General features: G+C 40.9%; 2 protein-coding genes and 1 long non-coding RNA gene across 3 annotated transcripts in view; 1 reads left to right on the top strand and 2 right to left on the bottom strand.

Moving 5' to 3' along the window:
* LOC119141861 lies at positions 1–12352 on the bottom strand. Its single transcript, XR_005102064.1, has 3 exons — positions 12260–12352; positions 6600–6604; positions 1–10 (listed from the first exon to the last, which is right to left on the bottom strand). It is a non-coding gene; the product is annotated as an uncharacterized LOC119141861 (long non-coding RNA).
* On the bottom strand, positions 3819–10489 carry MBLAC2 (metallo-beta-lactamase domain containing 2). Its single transcript, XM_037374516.1, has 2 exons — positions 9975–10489; positions 3819–7388 (listed from the first exon to the last, which is right to left on the bottom strand). The coding sequence occupies exons 1-2, from the start codon at positions 10417–10419 to the stop codon at positions 7003–7005; spliced, it is 831 nt and encodes a 276-aa protein (XP_037230413.1). The 5' UTR covers positions 10420–10489; the 3' UTR covers positions 3819–7002.
* Positions 10552–23238, top strand: part of POLR3G (RNA polymerase III subunit G) — a 22083-nt gene continuing 9396 nt past the window's right edge. The window contains exons 1-5 of the mRNA XM_037374520.1: positions 10552–10644; positions 13675–13803; positions 16043–16172; positions 21269–21331; positions 22039–22089. Of these exons, the coding sequence (XP_037230417.1) occupies positions 13684–13803; positions 16043–16172; positions 21269–21331; positions 22039–22089 (364 nt within the window). The 5' untranslated portion in view covers positions 10552–10644; positions 13675–13683. The remainder of the gene's footprint in view (positions 10645–13674; positions 13804–16042; positions 16173–21268; positions 21332–22038; positions 22090–23238) is intronic.

Raw genomic sequence — 23238 nt, forward strand, 5'->3', positions numbered from 1 at the left:
TGCTGCACCACTACATGCAGTGTAAATATAAGCTAACATGTTTTTACCAGCAAAACCCCTCTGTAATATTTAGCTTCAAATACTGTTACATTTAAAGTAAGATCTAATGAGTGTTTTCTGATTGCATTTCAATTGTATCTGTTTTTGTGCTTCCTAATTCAATTTGGAAGCGAGAGGACCAAAGAATTAGTTTTGGATGAAATCTGGTTGAATTTTTAGACACAAGAGGTACTGCTTAATGACTTCAGTAATACATACATTAATAACTTGAACAATAACTTGAAACAGTGTTGGTTGAATTCTTAGACCTAGATTTAAGTTAAATATTCATAATTCTTCCTTTGCCATATATTTTTCCACTCTTCTCTCCCTCCCTCTTTCCTAAAGATCTCTGGTTTTGTTTTCTTTTGCTACAGATGTCTGCTCCTAAAAGGCATGGTGTTATGCTAGACAGCATTTGTTCTAAAGCTCATTTGGAGCTCTGCTGTATAGCATCCTACAGTGTAGGATTTAACAGTAAGAATGCTTTTTTTGTTTTTCCTGTCCCTGAGAAGGTTCTTTATAGCAGAAACATCCCATGTTTCATGCATAGTGTCATGATGACAAATAGAGGTGTTCACTGATGTAAAAATAAAATGAGATGCAGTAGCACTGAAGTAATTAAAATGACTGTTTAGTTTCCATGTGCATTAGAAAGATGATTACAAAGACCCTGTACTCAACTGAGATAGGTACCTCACAACATAGCATCTATTGCAAAATACAAGTTGTACTTGAATATGACAGAAACAATGCAACAGATTCGTAGTTGCTCTAAATAAAAATTCTATGTTACTGGTAAGAAAACTGGAATCAGATCGTATGCACAGCAGTATGAAAAATAGAATTTTACATTTTTAAACTTAAATTCAAAGTGCCAAAGAATGACCCAAAACACTGATTGCTATAAAGAAATTCTTTCTACCTGACCGGAGTATAGGCTGCATGTGAGATGAAGGCATAGCGAAAGAAAGGTAGGAGGCAGCCTGAAGTCTGTTCTTACTTACGCAAGGGTACCCTGTGTGACTAAAGCAGCTGCCTCGTGCTCTGTAGCTTTCTTCTCCACCTGGTAAGCTATAAGGACAACTGTGTTTACCGTCTGCACAGAAGCTACAAGCAGAGTAATGAGCATGATGGAAGACAGGATCAGAATTCAAAATCATGTTGATCACTTGATTAGGTGGTCTGGAATCAGTGATACAAACAATGAAGACAAGTTGACTGCTTTATTTCATAGGCGAAAACTCAAATGCAGAAATGCAATATGGGAAGTAAGTGGATAGAAAATATCATTACAGAACAGAAGTTGGAGATTACAAGGGACCAGAAGTATGAATCATAGAATCATAGCATCATTTAGGTTGGAAAAGACATTGAAGATCATAAAGTCCAACCATTAACCTAGGGATATGATGTATTAGGAAGGGTGCAGACATATAAGGCAAGGATGGACCTGTTCTGTTGTGCTTGGTGCTGGTGAAGCTTGAGTGGCATACTGTTTTGCAGAGCACAGTTTAAGGCAGGAATAAAGAAACTGGAAAGATCTGGAGGGAAAAAAAAGGGAAATTACATCTTTCCTTATATAGCATGTTTTTAAGCTTAAGGTGGCTGACCGGTAACAGTTTTCTGCTATGTAAAAACTCTGATGGACACTCATCCAAGAATAACAGCTTGGTCTGTAGAAAAGGGTAACCTGGACTGAATATGAAGACGACTGTAAGCTGATCAATAAGGCACTGTGGAATGATGTGTATGGCTGCCAGTGGGCCCCAGGGCTGCCCATTCTCTGTTGGGTTTCTTATGTTGTGCTCCAGACCCCGTGTTCCAGAGATGCCCCGTCTCAGATACTGTGAAGGAAAATAAGCTATTTCTCAGCATGAGGAAGAGGGGAAGAAAGGTTGATGGGAGGCATAGATGGAAGACTGGGAATATATGAGGAAGCAGCAACAGGGGATGTGGGACAAAGAGAAAAGTTGGTAACATACCAGAAACATGAGGCAGTTGGGGGACCAGAAAGTGAAAGTGATGGAAAACAGGAAGAAGGGGGGGCAGGCAGACCAGGGAATCTCTAATTTTAAGCAAACGTTGTGCTTCTCTGCATGAAGATGGTGCTAGGTGACCCCAAAATTGTCCTGTCTTATCCCTCTATTTCTTACTTGTCTGCAAAGAAGTGCAATTAAGCATTTGATTTCTCATTTGCAAGCCAAACCTCTCCCCTTATCTGCTGACTGCCAATGAAAAACATTCATTCTTGTTGCTAGAAAAATGTGCCGTATCAAATCTGATGTCAAACCCAATTATTTTCACAGTACATGTAACAAACTTTGTCCAGCTTGGTGGCAAACCTATTTATTGAGAAAGGAGTAGTGACAGTGATGGATTTTGCTCACACCTTGTGTTCCTGGTACTACTGCTTCAAACACCAGGACAGGAGGTGAAGTGCTTGTGAGTGTGGCACCAAAATCTTTTTGTCCTGTGCTGTGATGATACAGTGCTGCTAGCTCTTGATGTGCATCTGAACTTATTATCAACCCCAGAAGACAGAGAAAGGCTTTGCATTTCCTTCATGTGAATGGAAGTTGTAGGTTGCCACATTTTATAAACTCAGATCTGTCTCACTCCCACTAGAAGTTACCTTGTTCCTAGACGTGTAATGGGCAATCATCAATACACAGTTGTCCAGCACTTTGAAATGATGACACTCAATCAGCTGGGTTAATCACAATTGTTGGTTGGCTTGTATGATTAAAAGACTCCTCTGCATCACCAAAAAGGACAGGCACAGGGCTGTGTGTGGAACCCCAGTAACATAATCTGAGAGGAGCCCCTCAGCTGGCTGCTCCCAAACTGATTTTTTTTGTATTTAGATAAAACCAACATTGTAATATTTTTAAATTATTGTCACTTAATTGCCTTATTTCCCTCATAAAATCATCTTATTTCTACCTGTATTTGCCTTCAAATTCTGTTCACATCACCCCATAAAATTCAAAATTTAACAAGGTCAACTAGTTTTGAAAATAAGATTGTATTTGTGCTAATGTGCAAAGAGAATGGCTTGAAGATTGCACCTTGAAATGAACGCCTGAGAGGAAAACCAATGCATCGTATTAACCGAACCACCAGATATCCTTAAAGTCTGGTCATCCCCTGTCTGGAAGGAAGCCTATCTTCATTGTTAAATGACCAGGTACATTTCACCTTCTTCACTGGTTCTTAGTTTTATACAGGTACATTTCTTCCCTGCTGGTTTTTATGACAGTAGCTCCTTTTGTTATTCCTGGACCAACTTCCACTAAACTTCTACTATTTATCTATTAATAAGGAGCCTTATCTTTTACCAGAAACCAGACAGCAAGTATGCTAGGTGGTATTTCCAGCTCCAGTTACATGCTGAACAGAAACTATGTGACCACTTTTGTTTCAAGTACAGTAAACAACAGCCACTGGCTGTGTCTTGTGTGGAAATAATAATCTGTGTAACCCCAAGCTGAAACTGACCCCCAAATACATGTTTCCATAACATCCATGTTTTCTGTGTGCGAATTCTATTGAAAACCTAATTCTGATTTGTGTTAAAATGTGGGGGTTTTTTTCCCCCAAGCAGTACCCAGTCATGTTTTTATACAAGCTTTGCAGCATCTATGATATATAAATATTTATAATGCAGTCTCTTGCTTAGAAGCGTAAGAAACACTGCTAGGAACTTCAAAAGATTGCACCATTTAGAATGAAGAAGTGCTTCTCTTGAAAAATACCTAAAAATTATCACTGAACTGTACAGGAGTATAACTTTTTTTATTATGATTATTGACATAAAATTATTTTTTTATTTGTAAGTTGTTGTTTAATATCACAAAAGTCTTGACAGATTACAGAGCAAAACTTGCCATCCAATTTGCCAGTTCCTGAAAACTGCATTAACAGCATTAACATAAATTTAGATTTTACAAATAAATCAACACAGATCTAAATGCCCAAGATGTTACAATATTTAAACTTACAACATGTGTTTTAAATATTTAAATCAAGTAGTGTTAAAAGAACACTGTCAAACTCTTCTGACTAAAACTTGGTAATTCTTAACAAAAATAGCCATTTTTTTATACTTAAAACATATCATTTACGTAGGAGTAAATTTCTTAGAATACAAAAATAATTTTGAGACCCTCAAAAGCTACTTTCAACTAGATTATGACAGCAGTTTACTAACATGCTCCATTTTAGGCTATGTTCGGGTAAAGCTCAATTCAGAGCTAGAAAATTATTTCCTAGATTTTGGTCAAGGAAAAAAGCCCTGGCAATTGCTGTTACCTGTATATACTTGATGGACTTAAGCATGGCTTAACAGGGCATTTTGTCAGTGATCTGGGCATTTAAGGATCTTGTGGCTGATACTGAGCACAGACATAAACAAAAATGATGGAGGGCGTCTTTCCTCTTGAATTGGCATGCCAGTGAGCCTTCTCTTAGCAGCTCAGCTTTTACAACACAGTAAAATCTTGCTATAGGGCTTCTAACAGTGGATCAAATAAACAAACCAATGGTGGTTTAACACAAAAAAAATGTTAATTCAGTGTGATCTCAGGCTCCTGATGAACATTTGCAAAATTTTAGCAACTGGCATACGTATTAGCAGGCTTCGTGACAGAAGAGGTCTCTCTGTCTGCATTGTTGCACAGGGTTATCACCAGTGCTCCTACACTTCACAAAAGCACAGAGCAAGATTACTACTGGTGTTACACCACAGATGGCTAATTTGAAGGAATCCAGTTACTGCTGGGTAACCTGTGACACCATGGCTTCATCCGGATAACTGGCGTAATCTCCAGTAATACCTATTTCTTCAGCCATTCTGACTTTCCTGCTTGCCACCTCAGATCTGTGGTTGCCCATGGTGAACCCTTGGCTACCAAGAACGTGATCTGAACTGCTATGTAACAGCAGGATGCGTCAGCAGGCTAAAGGAAAACCACACTGTGGAGTTTGTTCTCAGCCTCTTCACTGAATGGCTTCCCAGGCTAACCTTTTATATTTCTTCCTCTGGCCAAATGAGACCAAGATAAAAAACTCTTGGCTTCATTTATTACCGAAGTCTGTCACTGAGTAAGCACTCCTCATGTAATACACTGATGTACTTGCATTCCTCCAAAAAAGAGACTATGACCTGAGTGGTAACAGGTCTTACAAGTGCTGCGTTGCTGCACCTGACCTGACCGCTCACAGTTTTACTTCAGTTTGGAGATAGGCACTGCTAACAAGAACTAGGCACATCACAACCTATCAGTACAAATCCTGGTGAAAAACGTATTCAACAGTAAAGGCAGGAGTGCAGTAATCCGTGAAAGGAGAAAAGCATTACGTAAAATATTCTCTTTCATAATTTTTAGACAGATGGTTTTTATTTTACAACTGTTTTTTTCACCAGGATTTACACCTAATAAGGGTATCAACTTCCACTCCCCCATGCCTTAAAGAGAGCCCAGACTCTGGGCTCCTATTCTCTTGGGTTTGATGAGAGGGAGGAAAAGCTTCCTCATGAAGTGAAAGCTAAACAAATAAAGTTAAACTGCACTGAAGTTTGGGAAAAACATTTGCATTCCTTTTCAGGAAAGTATTTATGCCTATATACAAAAATAACCTCAGACAGTGTCCTTTTAAAAAAGTTAAATACGTATATACTGTTAGAATAATTACACAAACTAACCATTTCAACAGCTTTTAAGTATCACACATTCCATTTCGATAAGCAAGTTACAACGTCATTTATCATTTCTCAATGTGTTCAACTTTTTTTTGGAACAGATAAACGCAATGCACTTTTCATAAAAACCACACGCACCAAACGCTTCATAAACAAACAGTAAACAGTTTAAATTACATTCACTTTGTGGTAACAAGCATACTGGCTGTTTAATCCAGCACCTGCAGTAGCACAAGGTTATGCTAAGCCCCCATCCCCTGTCACAAAGCATTAACAAGTTACAATCCAGTCACATAAAAATACTCTTAAACACAAATAAAGCCTTTAGCTTGTCACAATCCAGTTCCCTCAAATTTAAAGAACAACATACTAATAATTATTTTTTTTATGAGCTCATCAGAAAAAACACAAACACATCAAGCAAGGGCTCAATCCACTTTGCACAGGCTAGTCTAACACATTAAACCTAACAAGCACACCTATAAGCAAAACAGTTCCCTAGCTGACGGCGAGAGTGCTCTTTCTTGCTCCTCTGTCATGATGCAGGCATTCCCTGCACCGCACCAAGACGCATGAAAGCCTCAACAGTCCATCTGCTCTTGGATCCGCATCAAAAGCTTTTTGGGTAAGCTGATGTATCTATACCTTCCAGCTTGGAAGTCTGGTCTACAGCATTTACATAGGTTAGCTGTGTCAGACAGCTACTTTGCAAAGATGCAGGCAATGAGGGGTGCAGCAGACAGCAAGCAGCAGGTGACAAAATAGCTGTGGAATGGCCCTTAACTGTTTCTGTCCACCCAGTCCTGTGCAGGTGTTGCTCTTAGTTTGACCTAATGGTGCTGTTCCCCACAAACACCAGGTCTTAGCACAAGTTCAGTTAGGCCAAAACCTGAGCAGGAGCTGAGTGAACAGTCATAAGCCTAGTGCTACATCAACAAGGTTTCAGGCATGAAAACCTCTCATTTTGGCACATATGCGTCTGTCAGAAACGTAACAAAAATAAACCAATATTTCAATCACAGTACATGTGCAAACATGTCCTGAAAAAATAGAAGAATGGTAGCTTTGGTTGAAGCTACTAGCTTATGTACTTTTTATAAAAATAGGAATAAAGTAGGCAAAAATAGGGAGAATTTTTGCAGTTTATTTGTATCAATTTGCCAGCTCCTTAATAATACATACTGCTTTTGCTTGTATCAACACTTTCACAAGCCATGTGGTTTTTCAGCAGGGAATAGATCACACAAAACGTACTGTCACTACGAAGTGACTCTTGAATTTGTAATGCGAAGTGCTATACTCGCAATGGATCTCATGGCACAAGTAGAAACCTTGTGACAAACTCCAGCTTGCGAAATGTAGTTGGAAGCTAACCGATACAGCCTTTCTGCCCCAAATATGTTAAAGTGCCCAGGCAGTACCTTCTCCACGAGACCTCTGTCCACTAACTCCATGAGGCGCTGGCAGCTTGCAACATAGTCACTTACTCTGCTGTAGGGAAGCCAGTCAATCATGGATCCATCGTACACCACGTCACCGCTGAACAGAATCTTCCGGTCTTTGTCGTGTAAGCAAATACTGCCTCTTGAATGACCAGGCATGTGCATGACAGTAAGCTGTCGGTCTCCAAGGCTGATCACATCCCCTGCAAACAATGTTACAGGAAAACGTATGTATTTATCACGTATATTAAACACCACAGAGAATACAACCTACCCATACGCTGAGAGTTTGTCCATACCATATATCCACAACAACAGCAGTGGGACATTTATTTTCTTGGTGACTGAAGACGTCTTCAGTCTTTCAGTGTCTTTCAGACAGAGACATCTGAAACACACACTTGCCAAAAGGGTATTTTCCAATGATAATTAACACAGGCTTCAGCTGTATTAATTGCATCTATTCCCACCTTAATAAACTAAACAATGTGAAAACAAACGTGATAGAGAGGATAAAATGGGAAACAAACAGAACACATCTAACCCAGGTCTCCTTTGAAAGTTTACAAAGTAAGTATCTCACAATTTATTACAATTTTACCCTCGTTTAATTTGCCAGAATTATACTCCTGCTACTTCTGAAAGGCAAAAGCACGGAACATAAATTGCTAGAGGAAACCAAGACTGGCCTCCATACACTGTCTTCATCTCATTCAATCAGATATACAAAAGCAGAACTTTCTTAACATTAGGTCATTGTTTTGCCAGCTTAAATGTGAATGCCTTTTCACTGCATTAGCCACTGAAGAGGTACTTTCAGCAGAAAGTCAGTCTAGGGATGGAGAACAGGCGAAGTAAGTCTGCTGTTGATTTCAAATTGTAATGCCAGCTTAATTACAAATGTGCAGACCCCATTAATTGACACGTGGCAAACATGTAAAATTTAGGGCTGTGCAGGGAAAGAAGACCAACATATAAGCAACCTTCTCAGAAGCAGCTGCTTAACACTGTAAGAAAAAGTAAAAGAAATAACATCCAGTACTATTGTAAAATGATGCTTAAAACTGTAATATGCATTTCCAGTTCCAAGGAGAGCAGGAAGATGTTGCCAAACCCCTACTGTATAAGAAATCTGAGTCACCTATCTGTCTCACACCAGAGACAGGCATGCCATAAATTTACTCCAGCAAGCCTAAAGGTAGGTGCTTAGGTCTTAAGACAAACTTTTCATGACAGGACCTTTGGTAATGAACTGAAAAGGATTACTGAAAATGCTAGAACAGCATTTGGAAGTCACCGAAGAGCTAATGTCTGATTGCGCTGTACCCAACAGGGGAACGGAGAAGCACCTAGTTTCAAAATTATCAAAGAGAATTTTCAGCCAAATTGTCTTTCAGCAAAGCATTGGGAAGCCTTGGCAGGAGGAAGAAATAGACTTGACTATTAAACGTACTGTGCAGAAAATGCCTGTATTGGTGAATGAAGCCACAGTGGGGGTGATGGAGCAAAGTGTTCCAGCTAGTTTCAAATTGCTCCTGGCACTGAAAAGAATACGAAGAAACAAGGCTAGGGCACCCAAAATTTTAAAAAGTTTCCAGAAGCTCAAGGGACAGCTGAAAGAAACTTGCGAGTCTCAGAAGACACAAGTGACTAGAAAAACATTACATGCTAAGGCACAATACAAGTAAATGCAATTTTAGCCAGAGCAGCCAAAATGAAAAGGCATTTGAAAGATCTGGTAAGATTAAAATGTAAACAAATGAAGCAAGCAACGTGCAAGTAAAAGCTTCAGCTTTGGACTGTTAACAGTATTGCCCCTGCCACTTCTTTGTTTTCAGCATTACGAGATATCCCCACCTCACAGCAATTACACATGCACTGAGATGACATTCCATTTCCGCACAGTATGTCGCTGTGAGCCTTATCTTAGAAACTGGCGTTACTTTGACAGCAAGCATGCTTGACCTTTTTACAATATTATTTTTTAAAGAAAAAAACCCTTAGACTGCTGCAGATTGACTATATTCAAATGTCACTTCAGGTCTTGTCTGAAGCCTTCAGTAAGTTCAGTTCTGCTTTTCCAAGCACCTATGCAGGATGGCCCAATGCAGCCAAGAAGAGACTTCAGTCCCCTGAAAAAGGTGTCACACGGATGCCAGACAGCTACCCTTTACCTTCTGCTTCACCGTATGGTGCAGTTAGGCTGCCTGTTGCCAAAATAACCTGGTCATTGCTAACCTGCCAGAGACCTGATGGAACTTTTTTTACCTGCAACAAGCCACTCCTGTATTACAGTGACACCAATCCTGTAAAACAAAGCCCGCATTCTTCGCAGCAGGTGTTTCGGTACATCGCTTTGTTCTTTACGCTGCGATGCCTCGATAGAACAACGAGGGTCACCAGACGCCAGCGCTGGCTGACAGGGTGACATACGGTTAGAAGCCTAAGGCTAGGCCTGGGGTGTTCGATCTCGAATTACTGCGGAGTGCTTCTCGTTTTAAGGAAAATAAACCCCGCGTCAGCAGGCGAGCGCAGGGCAGGTGCCTGCCCCTCGGCACCGGCCAGGGCGTTCGGAGCCGGCGGGAAGGATTCAACCCGCCGCGCCGGGCGTCCCGCGGGGGCCGGCGGTGGCACAGCCTGGGCGCCACAGAACAATCAGTACCGGTTTAAGGATTACCATACGAGCAGCTGCGTAGGGCGCTGCAGCCCGGGCCTAAAAGCCGCGACCGCCCCCAGCGCGCCCGGACCCCGCACACGCGTGTCGCGACACGGCGCGAGGCCGCCCTCACCCTCCTGCAGCAGCCGGCTGGGCCGCACCGGCGGGACGCGGAAGTGCCGAGCCCGCCAGCCGGGCCGCGGCGGCCGCGCCACCTCCCGGTCCGACAGCCAGGTGACGGCCTCATAGTTGTCTCCTCTGAGCAGGGCCGCCGCCTCGGCGCTGTGCACCGCCACCTCCTCGAAGTGCTGCAGCCCGCCGGAGTGGTCGAAGTGGACGTGGGTGGCGACGGCCAGCAGCGGCCGCGGCGCGGCCCCCTCCTGCGGCGCCAGCAGCCCGGAGGCGCGCAGGTAGTCGGGCAGGCTGCGCAGCCCCAGCCCCGCGTCAATCACCACGTCCCGCTGCGAGCCCCGCACCAGCCAGATGTTGGCCCGGTTGCCCGATTCGTAGAAACGTTCTTGGATCCAGAAGATGCCGCCGCCCAGGGGCTTGTGCGCGAACCACTCCAGCGCCGACATGCCCGCCGCTCCTGCGGGACGGGCCCCCTCAGCGCCGCGGCGGGTCCCGGGCCCGGCCCACTGCGGCAGCGGCAGGCGGGGCGCGGCGGCGGCGGGCGGGCGGGCGGGCGGGCGCCCTGGGGGGGCGGTGAGGGGGGCGTCGCCTGAGAGCGCGGCGGGGCGTCGCCTGAGGCAGCGGGGACACGGCCGAGGCGGCGGCGGGGGAAGTAAAGCCGTAAGCCCCAGGTGGTGCGGGGAGCGGGGAGAACCCCCGGGGGGTGGCCGGGGCGAGGGGGGAGGGGGGCGGCGGCCGGGCAGCGCGGGGAGCGGGGCGGGGGTGCAGCAGAGGGGGGGGGTCTCGCACGGGGTATTCACCGTTTTACCCTCAGGGGCATCAGGTGAAAATAATAAAAAACCCCAAACCAAACCCAACCACAATCACGCAAAACCTCAGTATATATAAATGACAGCCTTTTCTCCCGTGTGTGCGCTGCCACCGACTGCACCTGCCTCTGAAAATCAAGCCTGCAAGAGTTCTGTTCTGGGGAAAACTGTCAGGAAAAAAAAAAACCTGTCAGGAAAAGCGCTGGTGCCTGCGCCGAGCCGCCTGGCAGCCCCTTACCACTGGCCTTGCCCTCCCGGCCGCTTCCGCAGCCTGCCCGCAGCAGCGCCGTACGTAGCGTTGAAAGGATTGAAAAACTTAAAATCTGAAATTCTCCACCTCGTTTGTACAGTGCATGATGCACAAACTAACCCGTCAACACACAAAGGCGCCTAGGTGCTCCCTTGGGCATCCCGCCTGGCAGCCAGAACGTTAGTTGTCGTGTATGCCTCGACTTTTCTTTCAGGATTTCTCTGTTTGGCTGTCGCCGTCACTTTGTGGTGCCAGTAGAGATGAAGTTCCTGAGCCAGTTCGCTTGAAAAAACTCAAAAAGTTTCAGTAAAAAATGAACAGCTGAAATGCCACTAGTTTTAAAGCTTGTTACATCTCATCAGACTAATGCACTACTTCAAGACAATCTTACCAAGAAATAATTTTGAGGCAGCATTTTAAAAATAAAACCGTTTTAGCCACTATATTTAACGCAAAGAGTGTGGCTTTCTGGCTAGCTGGACATCCCCCTTTCTTTTCGGTTTTCTTCTGTTGTTTCCCTTTTTTTCACACCTACATAATATAATTGCTCATGTTTGAGGCTTTACCGTATCTTTTATCTTTCTTCATTCTGCCAGGCTCACATCTTGTTTTTCAGCTTGCTTTCAAATGCATCTGCTATTTATTTTTCTTTTTTATTATTTATTTGTTTATTTCCAGTTAATTAAATGCTCAGGCTTAGCTTTTTCTTTGTTGTCTTCTTATAATGACTTATTTAGGTCTCAGCTTATTTTTAGACAGTTTTCTGTGCTGCTGAGTGTTGTGGAAATACGTAATGTGAGTTTGTTTTATCCAAGCAGAGCTTATTCCCGTTGAAAATAATGAGTAGGAAATAATTCCATCAACCTGTTTCTCCCTGGCATTTAATAAAAAGGCCATTGCTTCCATCAGGGAGAATCTTAACAGGTCTTATTCTTAAGTTTGCATTTCTTTGCTCCTAATACTAATTCTGTCCTGGATTCCGTGTTATTTTAGACGAGTGTATGAGAAGCTGTAGCTATTGTGCTGTTTCTGATCTCACCTGTATTAGTACTGGGAATAGACATGATGATACAGGTAGAGCAGTAAGGTCTGGAACAGACAGGCTTTTCCCAAGCTGGGCACAAAACATAACCTTGCAATTGATTTAAAGAACGAAGTCAAAGTTTCTTAGTGACTAAGTATCCTTTATTGGCAGTGCTGGATGGACGGGGGATCCTTCCGCCTAACGTGCATACCCAAAGTGACGATCTGTCTCACATTTATACAATAAAACAAATGAATATTCAATTAACACCTATACATATTCGTTACCTAAACCCCCTTACTCTCGCTTCGTATGTTAATTAGATTATCAGTCCTTTGCCTGGAATGGGGTGGTCTTGCAGGTTTGCAGGTGATTCATGTCCTTGTGACTGACCATCTGATCTTCTCCAGCAAGGAGACTTAGCACTCCCTCTAGGTAACATTGGAACGTCTCTCATCCTTTTCTCATCCTTTTTATAAATAGCCCCTTTGTTAGAGGAAGAAGGGTAGGTGTCTACTCAAAGCTGTGTGGCTATGTGACCAGACACCACACCCATGACCCGTCACCATACCCACATTCCTGAGCAGACCTATACAATCACAATCGATGTCCATTGTCCCTATTTCACACTATTTCTCCATATCACAATTAATGGTAAAGAGCTCGTGGGATTTCTGGGCTGGAGCCTTGAGCTGATCTGTATATAGTCCTGGGGAGTGAGCAGTAGCACACTGCTTCAGCTGGGCTTCTCTTGGTCCCATTTTGCAGAGACATCTCTGAAAAAAATGTTTATCACATTTTGCTTTACTTGCCAACCCATAGCTCATACAATCCTAAGATGAAGATTGCTGTAACAGTGAAAGTGGTGAGATGTGACTGTAAGTGTAGGTTGCAGGCTATTTTTCTGTGTCATTGGTGGAGTCTGTTAGTTGAAAACAACTTCCTTTTATCAGCAGTTAGCTTGCAGACATGCTGGAGTCCTCTGCTGCTTCTACATTAAACCTCTTTTCTTTCGGCTCCTTATGAGTACCCAACTAGTTACAAAGTTAAAGGACAAAAAAAAATCTGAAAGAGGAAGAAGCCATGATGACATACACAAGCTATTCTTTGGAAAAAAGTTCAGAACCTGCGAAATATATTCACAGAAAGTTCAGGGTCCTTGTACTTTTCTCTTTTTTTGCCTTTTTTTGCCTTTTTTTCCTTCCTTCCCCCCCCCCTTTTTTTTTCTTTCCTTTTTTTCTTTCTTTTTTTTTTTAATTTTATTATTAATATTATTTTCCCCCTTACCTTGTTTCTGGTTCTTTTGCCCTGATTGAACTTGAGTTAGTACATCTAAGATTTAGAAAAAGAACATTTAAAATGCCTAGATTAGGAGGTGATTTCAGGCATGCAGAGATGGCTAGCAGAAAAAAGGGAATGGAGTTGATTTTAGGGATGTACCAAATTTATAGTATGTTGAAGAACCTAAGATGGGCATTAAAAATGCCTTGCTATTTAAAATGATCTTTAGTTTTAAAATTACTGTAATCTTTGTTAGGTATTAATTTTATAGGTAATATATACTTGCATTTGATACATGTAACAAAAGTAAAACTTTGAAAATCCCTGATATTTTCAGTAGCTCCAGATGGCTAGATCAGGTACAGGAAGAGGACGTGCTGCATTCACCTTCAACGTTGAGGCTATAGGCTTTGCTAAAGGTTCATCCTTACCTGACGTCGTGTGTAAGCCTCCACCACCATTTCCTGTAAGTACAGCAAGTATCTTAGAGCACACTCTCTGTGTTCAGGTAAAGTGTATTCACTCTTATATTTAGATAATGTAATGAAATACGTGAACAACCCTAAGCACTTTAGGTCAGTTTTGCAGTATTTAATGTTTTTCTCATTATTTCTTCCCGTCCCTTTGCAACCTGTTGTATCCTATATTTACCTAGATGTCTTGCAAGATGTGTTTGTTAAAGTCCTCATCATGATCTGGTTTTCTGGACGTTAACAGTAGCGGAAACACTGCATATCTGAATTTGTTGGAAATGAAGTTACACTTCGATGCTGTGAATGGATTTCCTGATTTTAAAGATTACTGATGATGCAAACGTAAAAGATTATGGATGATTGTCTTCTACCTCAATTGCCAGCATGTAAAAATAATTTGAAAATGATTGGAAGATATTTTATGTAATTAAGGAAACTTAACTGAGATTTGGCATTTGGGTTTTATTTGAAAACTAAAGGGGAAGAAAGAGCATTTTCTGACTGAGTTTTAGCTATGCAAGTAAGGATGCACATTTTTGAGGCAGAAAAGTAGTCTTACAATGTTGCAGTTTTATGTAAGAGAGCTTGCCAGTTATGTCAGGATTTGATCAAGGTGCATGAAATGTTTCTCAGTTTCACATGTTATGATACAGAACTTGGAAGTTTGTCATATAATTAGTGCTATGCTGAGATTTCTCTGGACAGTTATTTCACCCAACATTTTGACTTCCTGAACCAGACATTATATATCCCCTTATTCCACCTTTACAATTAAGTTGTGTGATTTCATTGATACTAAGCCATCCATAACTGTTCTAATGTGAATGTTATAGTCTGCTCGATAGCACAAGGAAACCAAATTCTGTGTGAACTACAGCTTCTGCAGTTACAGTCAGCAGTGGATCAGCCGACCTTTAAGGTCATCAAGTCCAACCGTTAACCCAGCACTGCCAAGACTACCACTAAACCATGTCCCTAAGCGCTGCATCTACGCGTCTTTAAAATTCCTCCAGGGATGGTGACTCTACCACTTCCCTGGGCAGCCTGTTCCAATGCTAATGTATACCGTTCCAATATCTAATGTGTACCACGGAGAAGGTAAAGATGCTTTTTTCCTTCTGTGAACAGAGTTTCAGAACTAAGTTAAACTTCTCAGGGTATATCTATTGGCATTCAAAATGATCAAAGTTAACCCAGTGGGTATCTAGGATCAGTAAGGGTTGGCTGTAGTGACTGGGCAGTGACCAAAAGTGTCTTACAGCTGTTGACTCACTTATAGTGAAATTATTTTAAGCAGTGAATTGTTGCTATTGGATATTTCTGATAGACATGTTCTAAGTTCTTACTAATTTCCTGTAAATACAATTAGAAACCCAGTTAAGGAGCATCAGCTTACGATCAGCAACATTAGTGATTATAAATATTGGCCAGCTAGCAAATACAGCTGGAAACAGTAAACTCTCCTCATGATCCAGCGCTGGGACTTGCGATAGCACTTTGTGCTTTGCAATCCACCATTCAGGTATGGATTGTGCACCATCTGTCGTGTGAGAGAAACACCATCCATTCTGTAATTCTATCTCTGTTCTGTGTATTTTTACGACTGTTACTTTACAACTACTTATTTATCTTTCCCAATTTCAAGATTCATAGTTTAAAAAAAACCAAAAAAACAAAAACCACCCCAAAACCAAAAGCCAAAAAACAACCCCAAAATCCAAACCTTAACTATTCAGCTGACAGAAACTGAATTGTGTGAGTACCTATGTGCTACCTGGTTGTATGACAACACAACCTGTTTCTGTGACAGTAGTCATGGAAAGGTTGTCTGTTGCTCAGAGTAATTGTACTCAATGTAGTTAGAACACTATTCCAGAAGAGGTTAAAGCAGCGCTACTCTTAACCGAAGATAGAAGCAATGCTTTCTAACTGCTTTTGGCAATTAAGAGCTTAGCATGACTATGAATGACTATTTCACAGTTTTAATAGTATTTTCTTTTTCTTGAGTTCTTGATACATTTTTGCAGAAAGATACAGCAAAGCCAAAAAAGCTAAAACTTTAGTTGCAAATGTAGTTATGCATGTCAGAATGCAATAAAGTATACTTGTGAAGTAGTGTAATGTATACTTGTGCTCTTCTGTGATTAGCTGTGTTTATTGTAACTTTTGTTAGTGTTCCTGTGTATTTGATGGATATTAAGACCTTACAAATAATAAACATAATTTGTACAGAGCACAGACAATAAGCCAGTGCCTCTGAAAACAGGAGAAGATGAAGATTACATGTTGGCCTTAAAACAAGATCTTAGAGGAACTATGAAAAAAATGCCTTATTTTTTGGCAGTAGAAGAGGACCATGAAGGTTTGTTTGTGTGCTTTTTATTTTTATCTTCAGTACTTATTATTCTGTGAAGGGTGATGTAGTGAAATGCATGTGTTGAAGATATATTTGTACTGATAATGAGCAATAAAAATCAGCAGCTTAAGATAACAGGGAATTTTTCTGCTTTTACACTTACTGAAGTTGTAGATCACACCTACCACTGCTGGAAAGCAAGTACTGTGTGAAAAAGAGAGATATCAGATGTATACAGTAGGAAACATTTAGACCAACTGTATGGCAGTCTTTTCAATTATATGCAAACCAATACAAGCGAAATAGGCATTTCTACATGTTAAAGTACCCTAAAAATTTTGCACTGGAGCCAAGGAATCTGTAGTAAATGCTAGTGTTGAAATTCAGCTTTTGATTGTGTAAAAACTTACTTAAAATAATCGATGTTGTATTAGCTGGACATTCTAAAAGATACTGATTTTTTTTCCCCCTAAGTCCATCCAGGCAAGATTGGTAAGTACTACTGACAATTCACTTGAAATACGAAGACTGCGATGAAGATAAGTGATTTACTGAGGTTTGCATCAGAAGCAGAGCTTGATTATAAGCCAAAGCTTGATCTTTTTCTGTCCTAAGAATGTCTTTGCTTATACGTAATGAAAAATTACCTGCTTTGTTATTTTTTTGGTAACAGTAAATGCTCTGTTATACTTGACATCCAGTCATACATCATTAGACAGTTAAAATCCAAGCTTCCTGGTCATAAAACTGATCTTGTGGGAAAGAAGGGAAGGGGAGCAGGGCAGGAAGACTTTATTATCTGTTTACCAAGTGCTGGGGGTGTTGTAAATGTAGCAGTCACTGGCGATTATTACTGTGGGAAGTGCTTCTTTCAGTTTGTGATTTTTGTCTTCTTCTGTTATCCTCCTGAGTGCTCATTCTGAATGCTACAAATGGCAAGCACTGTTAATTTGTTACAGGAAAATAGGAGATGAAAGGTATTAGGAAATGCCAGTTGTGTCAGACCCTAGGCCCAGTCACTGCAATAGGCAGTCACTGAAATGCTTTATAAAAATTTTTAAGAAATCCAAAGTGGCCAAACACTAGATAATATTTTTCATTGCTATCTTGTGCTGATTTTTAATAACGAGAGCTGACTTGAACTCCTAAAATGTGAGTTGTAATTTCCATCCTGAAACCATCAGAATATTTTCGGACTGAATATTCATGATGTTGATACAATACAGGTACCAAGTCCAATCCCTTCTGAATTTTTGTTCATGTAGTGGTGAATTCTCGAGTTTTTGAGACTGTGTGCATTTTTTTTTTATTAGGCTTTGAATATAACGCTGATTAACACACATTACTGATTATCCACTTGTACTAAAGCACTGTTTAAAATGGGGTTGCACTCTGCAGTGAGAACAGCGAACACGCTGCCAACCAGACATAGTGGCTCACAAAAGGCAGAATATTTCCTCAGACCTGCTGGAGCCGAGCAGTCACTGGGAGGCAGCAGGCATCTGTAGTGCAGCCCAAGCACGGCCCAGGGTGGACCCTGATGGTGAGGCTACGTAAAACCTCGGTTAAGAGGCAAGAACAGATCCAATTTTTATTTCTAGATCTCTTTATGACAGAACGATTCCAAGTTACTCTTCTATCACATCTCCCCTTCCATCTTCTGAGTAAACAGTTTCAGTCTCTTTGGATTTGCATCTCACTAGAGGCTTGTCATGCTCTTGATCTTTGTCAGGCTTGAAGTCTGCCGTTTCCTTTTGAGGCACAAAAAGGGGAACTGCTATGCCTGAGAGCCAGTCAGGGTTATTTCCAAGGAACCAGGCACTGGATGAGAACATACTCTCTCTCTTTTCCATCTTTGCCTCGTGTGATCGTTCTTACTGTTCACCTCAGAATCATCTTTGTTTTGAATAATGGGCCATATAAGATTTTTTTAAAGAACGGTGTGCTCATGTTTATCTGAGGAGACCCTTATTGTTGGGTGACATAGAGAGTGTGCTAATTGTCCAGGCACAAGATATGTTAATGTTGTTAACTCGAAGATATACTAGGTCCTTGAATGGGAATGTGCTAATTATCCAGGTGCAAGATATGTTAATGAGTTCCCGGAAAGTTAATGAATAGGTATGAGTTGCTTGTATAAAGAGCAGGCTGAAAGGTCCCCTCGGTGTGCATGACTTTGGTGGAGCGATCCCCCGTGCACCCAGCGCTGCCGAATAAAGATAACCTCCGCTCACTCCAATATTGGTGACTGATTCTTTAAATCAGTTTCTACAGCCTTCTTTACGAGATGGAGTGATCTCTCTCTGTTGATGAGTGTGCTCCTTAGTAGAACTGCCAGCTTTGAAGCCTGTTTTTCTACAAAAACTGGCAGTCACAGGGAAGGCAGGTAGACAGCCACTTGACAGACTCAAATAATGCTTCAAATGTTATCATCATCTCCCCAGGGGTAAGTTAAGGTAACATTTTACTGATCCTTTAGTGGTACAAAAATGCCTCATATGAGGGGTAGGGTATTATTACATCAGCAGTGGTCTGCAGCTTAAAAAGCTTGCTTTTATTTCAGTCACAGTATGCACTTGTCTCTGGGACTGCATTATGTGGCAGAAGTGGCCTAGCTTTAAGAAAAATGCTTACTTCCCCCAGGGTAGATTATTTTTAACTGATCTTTTTTGTTCTTTGTTTCACAGCCCTTTACTCCCCTGCATTTCACCAAAACGTCTGATAGAACTAAGAGAGAGGCAGGAGGGGGGTGGTGGGCAGGAACTTCTTAAATTGGCTTTGCTACAAGAGCAAATGGATTGTTTTAAACCTGCAACACAACATCTGTGAGCCAAATGGTCCTTTGAAGTGTGAGAAGGGAAACATTTTAATTAGTTAGGACATAGCTATCTATCTTTCATTATTTAGGTAGTAAATGAAAGCCATGTCTAAGACTACTTGGTGATTTTCATGTGTTGCTGTGCCATACACAACAGATTGTCATCATGCATTTCAACGTGCACTTAGAGTGAGTAGCAGGCGTACTCTATAGTAAGTCCTCTATTTTCCTCACTTCATAAACTATGAATAATTCATATTTTCCCTGTAGGTATATCTGCTATGACTGGGCAACTATCACCTTGGCAGTGGTTTGGAATTAATTCATTAGCTGTGAGTGGCAAGAGTCAGTCAGATGTATTTTTTTACTGATGGCATCAGCAATTGTTTCTTTACTAGAGAACCTCGAGCTGAAATCAAAACTACTAGTTTCTTTCCCACTCTGTGCTGACAGTTTCCTACAGCATCTGCGAAGGCCACCTACATTAAACGCTCCTTGAGACACTAATTTTAAGTGCAAGCTCTTTGTTGCACAGTTTTAACTTGGTCTGCTTGCCCTTGTCATAACTAAATTTCAGCTTCATTCCTGATGTCTTCCTTATCCCTTCCTTTTCTGTGGTGAGTATGTGTATTGGGTCTGGCTGATCCCCTCAGCAGCCCTCGTGGTGTTGTGCATTGTATTGGTTCTTAGGTGGTGAGAACACACCAGCGTTTTGGCTGCTGCTGAGCAGCGCTCACGCAGCACCCAGGCTGGCTCTCCAACTTTCCCCCATGCCTCACCAGTAGGCTGAGAGTGTAAATGGTCTTGGGGGCAGGAGGGGGGGGGGTGTGGGCACAGCCAGGACAGCTGACCTGAACTGACCAAAGGGATATTCCATACTATATGACATCTGCTTAGATACAAAAGCTAAGAGAAAGAAAGAGGAAGGGGGATATTTGTTATTCATGACATTTCTCTTCTGGAGCAACCACTACATGTACTGAAGCCGTGCTTCCCGGGAAGTGGCAGAATGTCGCCAGCTGATGGGGAGTAGAGAATAACATCTTTTGTTTTCTTTTGCTTCTGCAGCGTGCCTTTTGCTATTGCTTCATTAAACTGCCTTTATCTTAACACACAAAGTTGGCTCTTTTCATCTTATTTTCACCCGCACCCCATTCAGCTGAGGAGGAGAGTGATAGAGCAGCTTGGTGGGCACCTGGCATCCAATCAAGGTCAATCCAACACAGTATGTTAGAAGTCTTTGACTAAAGGTCACAATCTGCCTTCATTACCATTTTTTGTGCAATACCCACAAAAATTATCCCTGTTTGGGTAGTGAGTTATTACTGCGGTCAGAACCAGTAATTTTGCATGAAGTGGATTTTGCAGTTGGACATGGTAATTTCATAAGAAAAAATGAGACTGATTTAAAAATACTTCAGTTTTGACATTGCTTTTGTCAATAGAGATTGTACAAGAAAGTTCTTTGCAGTATAAATGAATGTACTTACACTCTATAACTACTGTATTATTTATTGTGCATTTCTCAGTTTAGTTCCTGTGCCTGGAAAGAGGTTAAATGGACTAAAATGTGTTGCTGCTGTTTAGGTCACATCTCTGTTACACTGCAAAGGTTTGCCATTGCAGAAGTACTTAAAAGAGTGGGAGTTGATCAGTCTGAGACATGGCCTTCTGGGGCCTGGGGGTTCTGGGTACTCTGTATGGTCAGTGCAGTGGTGATAAATGTCACTGGATGGTTTTGTAGCAAAGGTTTGATTGTGAAACTCTTAGGGAGCAGAAGCGTTAGCGTTCATTTGATGTTTCGACCTAGTTTCCCTGACTATATCTGCATTTTATGTTTTCATGCTTTCCAGAGATATTATAATAATTAGAATAATTATTATAATAAAAAGAAATAATAAAAAGTAATATTTTTTGAGGGTCTTTTTGTTGGTTTGTTTTTTGGGATTTTTTTGGGGTGTGTATGGAGGGCAAGTGTTTTGATTCAAAGGATGTACCCTGAAAATGCAAGGCAATAATCAGGGGGTTTGTGTTTTGGGCAGGGGATATAAAATCCAGGTCTTGCAAGTATTTAGCAAACTATTAGTCCTGGGAATTATCATAAGAACTACTCAAAGCGGTGCCATTAAACTGTCTTAAGTGTTTGACAACAGCCCAAGAAAGTGTTCAATGCAGGATTAAAAAAATGCACTGTATGTTTAGTTATAAGAAAATTCCAAGGACACTGTCTGGGTTGCCTTTTTAATTAATTGAATTCAATAACTCTTTGTATCCTTCTCTACAGTAATTGAGAGGTACAGTAAAAAGTACCAGAACAGTGAAAAGGAGCATGCAGCATGGACCCCAGGTAATATCTGACATTAGCAAAGGGTAATTCTTTGTTAACCTGGGAAATATTCTGCTCTTCCACATTTGATTCATTATTTTTCAAGCAATAAAAAAGTATGCAAATCATTACAAAGTTGTGTATTCCTAGTTGAGGGTCATGCCCTTTGCATGTTTTCAGATCAAGGCAAAGTGTTGTTTTGTCCAAAAAGAATTCTGATTTTATTTATTTACTCCGTTGAAACAACTGATCTGCAGCAAAAATTCAAGCTTTAGCTCTCACTCTAGCTTTCCTTCTTCCTTGCTCGCCATGCAAATAACAGTTTTGAACAGGGATCAAACAGCGAATTACCAAAAATAACTCAACCTGATGTCTTAGTCACAGGTAGATGGGTTTTATAACATTACACTTCCACAACCGTATCTGTGTATCTCACTACTGCAAACTTAAATTACAGAATGTAATTTTATGTAGGCCCCTGGTAAGGCTGAACTTTATCACTTTAGGGCAGATGCAAGTTGTCAGGAAGTGGGTGGAATGCCAGTCCCCACTCTGGTTTCTCAGTTTAAAGTACAGCTAGAATTCCATAAAACTGTTGTGTGCAAAAACTTTACATGCATATAAATAGGATCAAGCTCAACAGGGGCCCCTACCTTTCCTTGGTGGATAACAGGAGGATTACTGCTGTAAATCATCACTCATATATATTAAAGCTATTTTCTGTACAGATTGGAGAAGACTCCCAAGAGAGCTGAAGCCAAAGAAGAAGACCAAAAAAGGTATATTATCTGTTTTTAAGAACCACTTATTACACACTAGTCGAGTGATAGAAGACATACTGGAGCTGGCTAGGGAAAAAAATATGTTAGAAATATTATTTAATCCAAATAATCAGGGTTTTGGGGAGATTTTCTCTAAATAATTTACTAGTCTGCCTGTCTTGTGGTTTTTACTTTGCTTCTGTATGATGCTTTAACTTCCTGGAATAGATTTATCTTCCTTTCTTGCTTTTCATATTGATGTACCATATTAATATGAGATATGTAATAGTGAAAGATTATAAAAAGACAGAACTTTTTGTTTTGAAAGTTATCTTTAGTTAACACTCACCCATCTTCTATCAGTTAGTAGCTGGCTGTTCAGATTTCCTTTATCTTTTGGATTTCTCAGTTATCTTGTTTATGATTTGGTTGACTTTGGCATTTTTTAAGCCTTTTATATGTGATTTAATGTAGGTTATTTTCTATTTTCCCTCGTTTTACTTTTTTTGTTTATTTTCAGCTTTCTTCTGCAGAATTGTGAACCAAATCCTTCAACAGCAGTTGGAGCTGGTATTGGTTGTTCTTACAGGAAAAAACTTTCATTACACAGCATCATATGTGTATTTGTTTCTCAAAAGTGTTTTCTAGTCTGCATGACTGTTTTAAGTTCTCTGTTGAAGTCTGTTGCTCTGTTGATGTGAAATAACACTTGGCCTCCTGTATCTGTCTGTTATATATAATTGTTTACTTTCTTGTTCTCTTTGTCCAAGTCCTTCATGTGTCATTTCTCAGTTCAAGGATAAAATAGAAAAAGAAAAGGGAATGTGCAGTAGTCATGGAGACTGGCTCAGCTGGAAGCTTTGTTACTTTTAAGGGCGTCATTGAGAGACATAGTACTAAAGGTAGACTGCAAAATTCAATTGTAAATTAAGTACTCATTTGCAAAATCTCTGAAGATGAAACCAGTACATATCTACTTTTTTTTTTTTTCCTCTTCTATTTGAAAGAAGAGACTGCATTGGCTTTTGCAAGCCTAATTGCAATAATTAGCTCCCCAAGATCCAATGAAATCATAAATGCTGATTTATTATTCATTGTTACATTAATGTGATTATTGTAAATAGAGAATCACTGATCACTGTGAGGAATTTCCCTTCTTTCTTTTGT

The sequence above is a fragment of the Falco rusticolus genome, chromosome Z (genome assembly GCF_015220075.1).
Source record: "Falco rusticolus isolate bFalRus1 chromosome Z, bFalRus1.pri, whole genome shotgun sequence".
NCBI lineage: Eukaryota > Metazoa > Chordata > Aves > Falconiformes > Falconidae > Falco > Falco rusticolus.

Coding starts and splice junctions, on each gene's coding strand:
- MBLAC2 (XM_037374516.1), bottom strand. CDS start 10,419: ATGTCGGCGCTGGAGTGGTTCGCGCACAAGCCCCTGGGCGGCGGCATC. Junction 7,389..9,974: donor CAGCCGGCTGCTGCAGGAGG/GTGAGGGCGGCC, acceptor CATTGTTTGCAG/GGGATGTGATCAGCCTTGGA.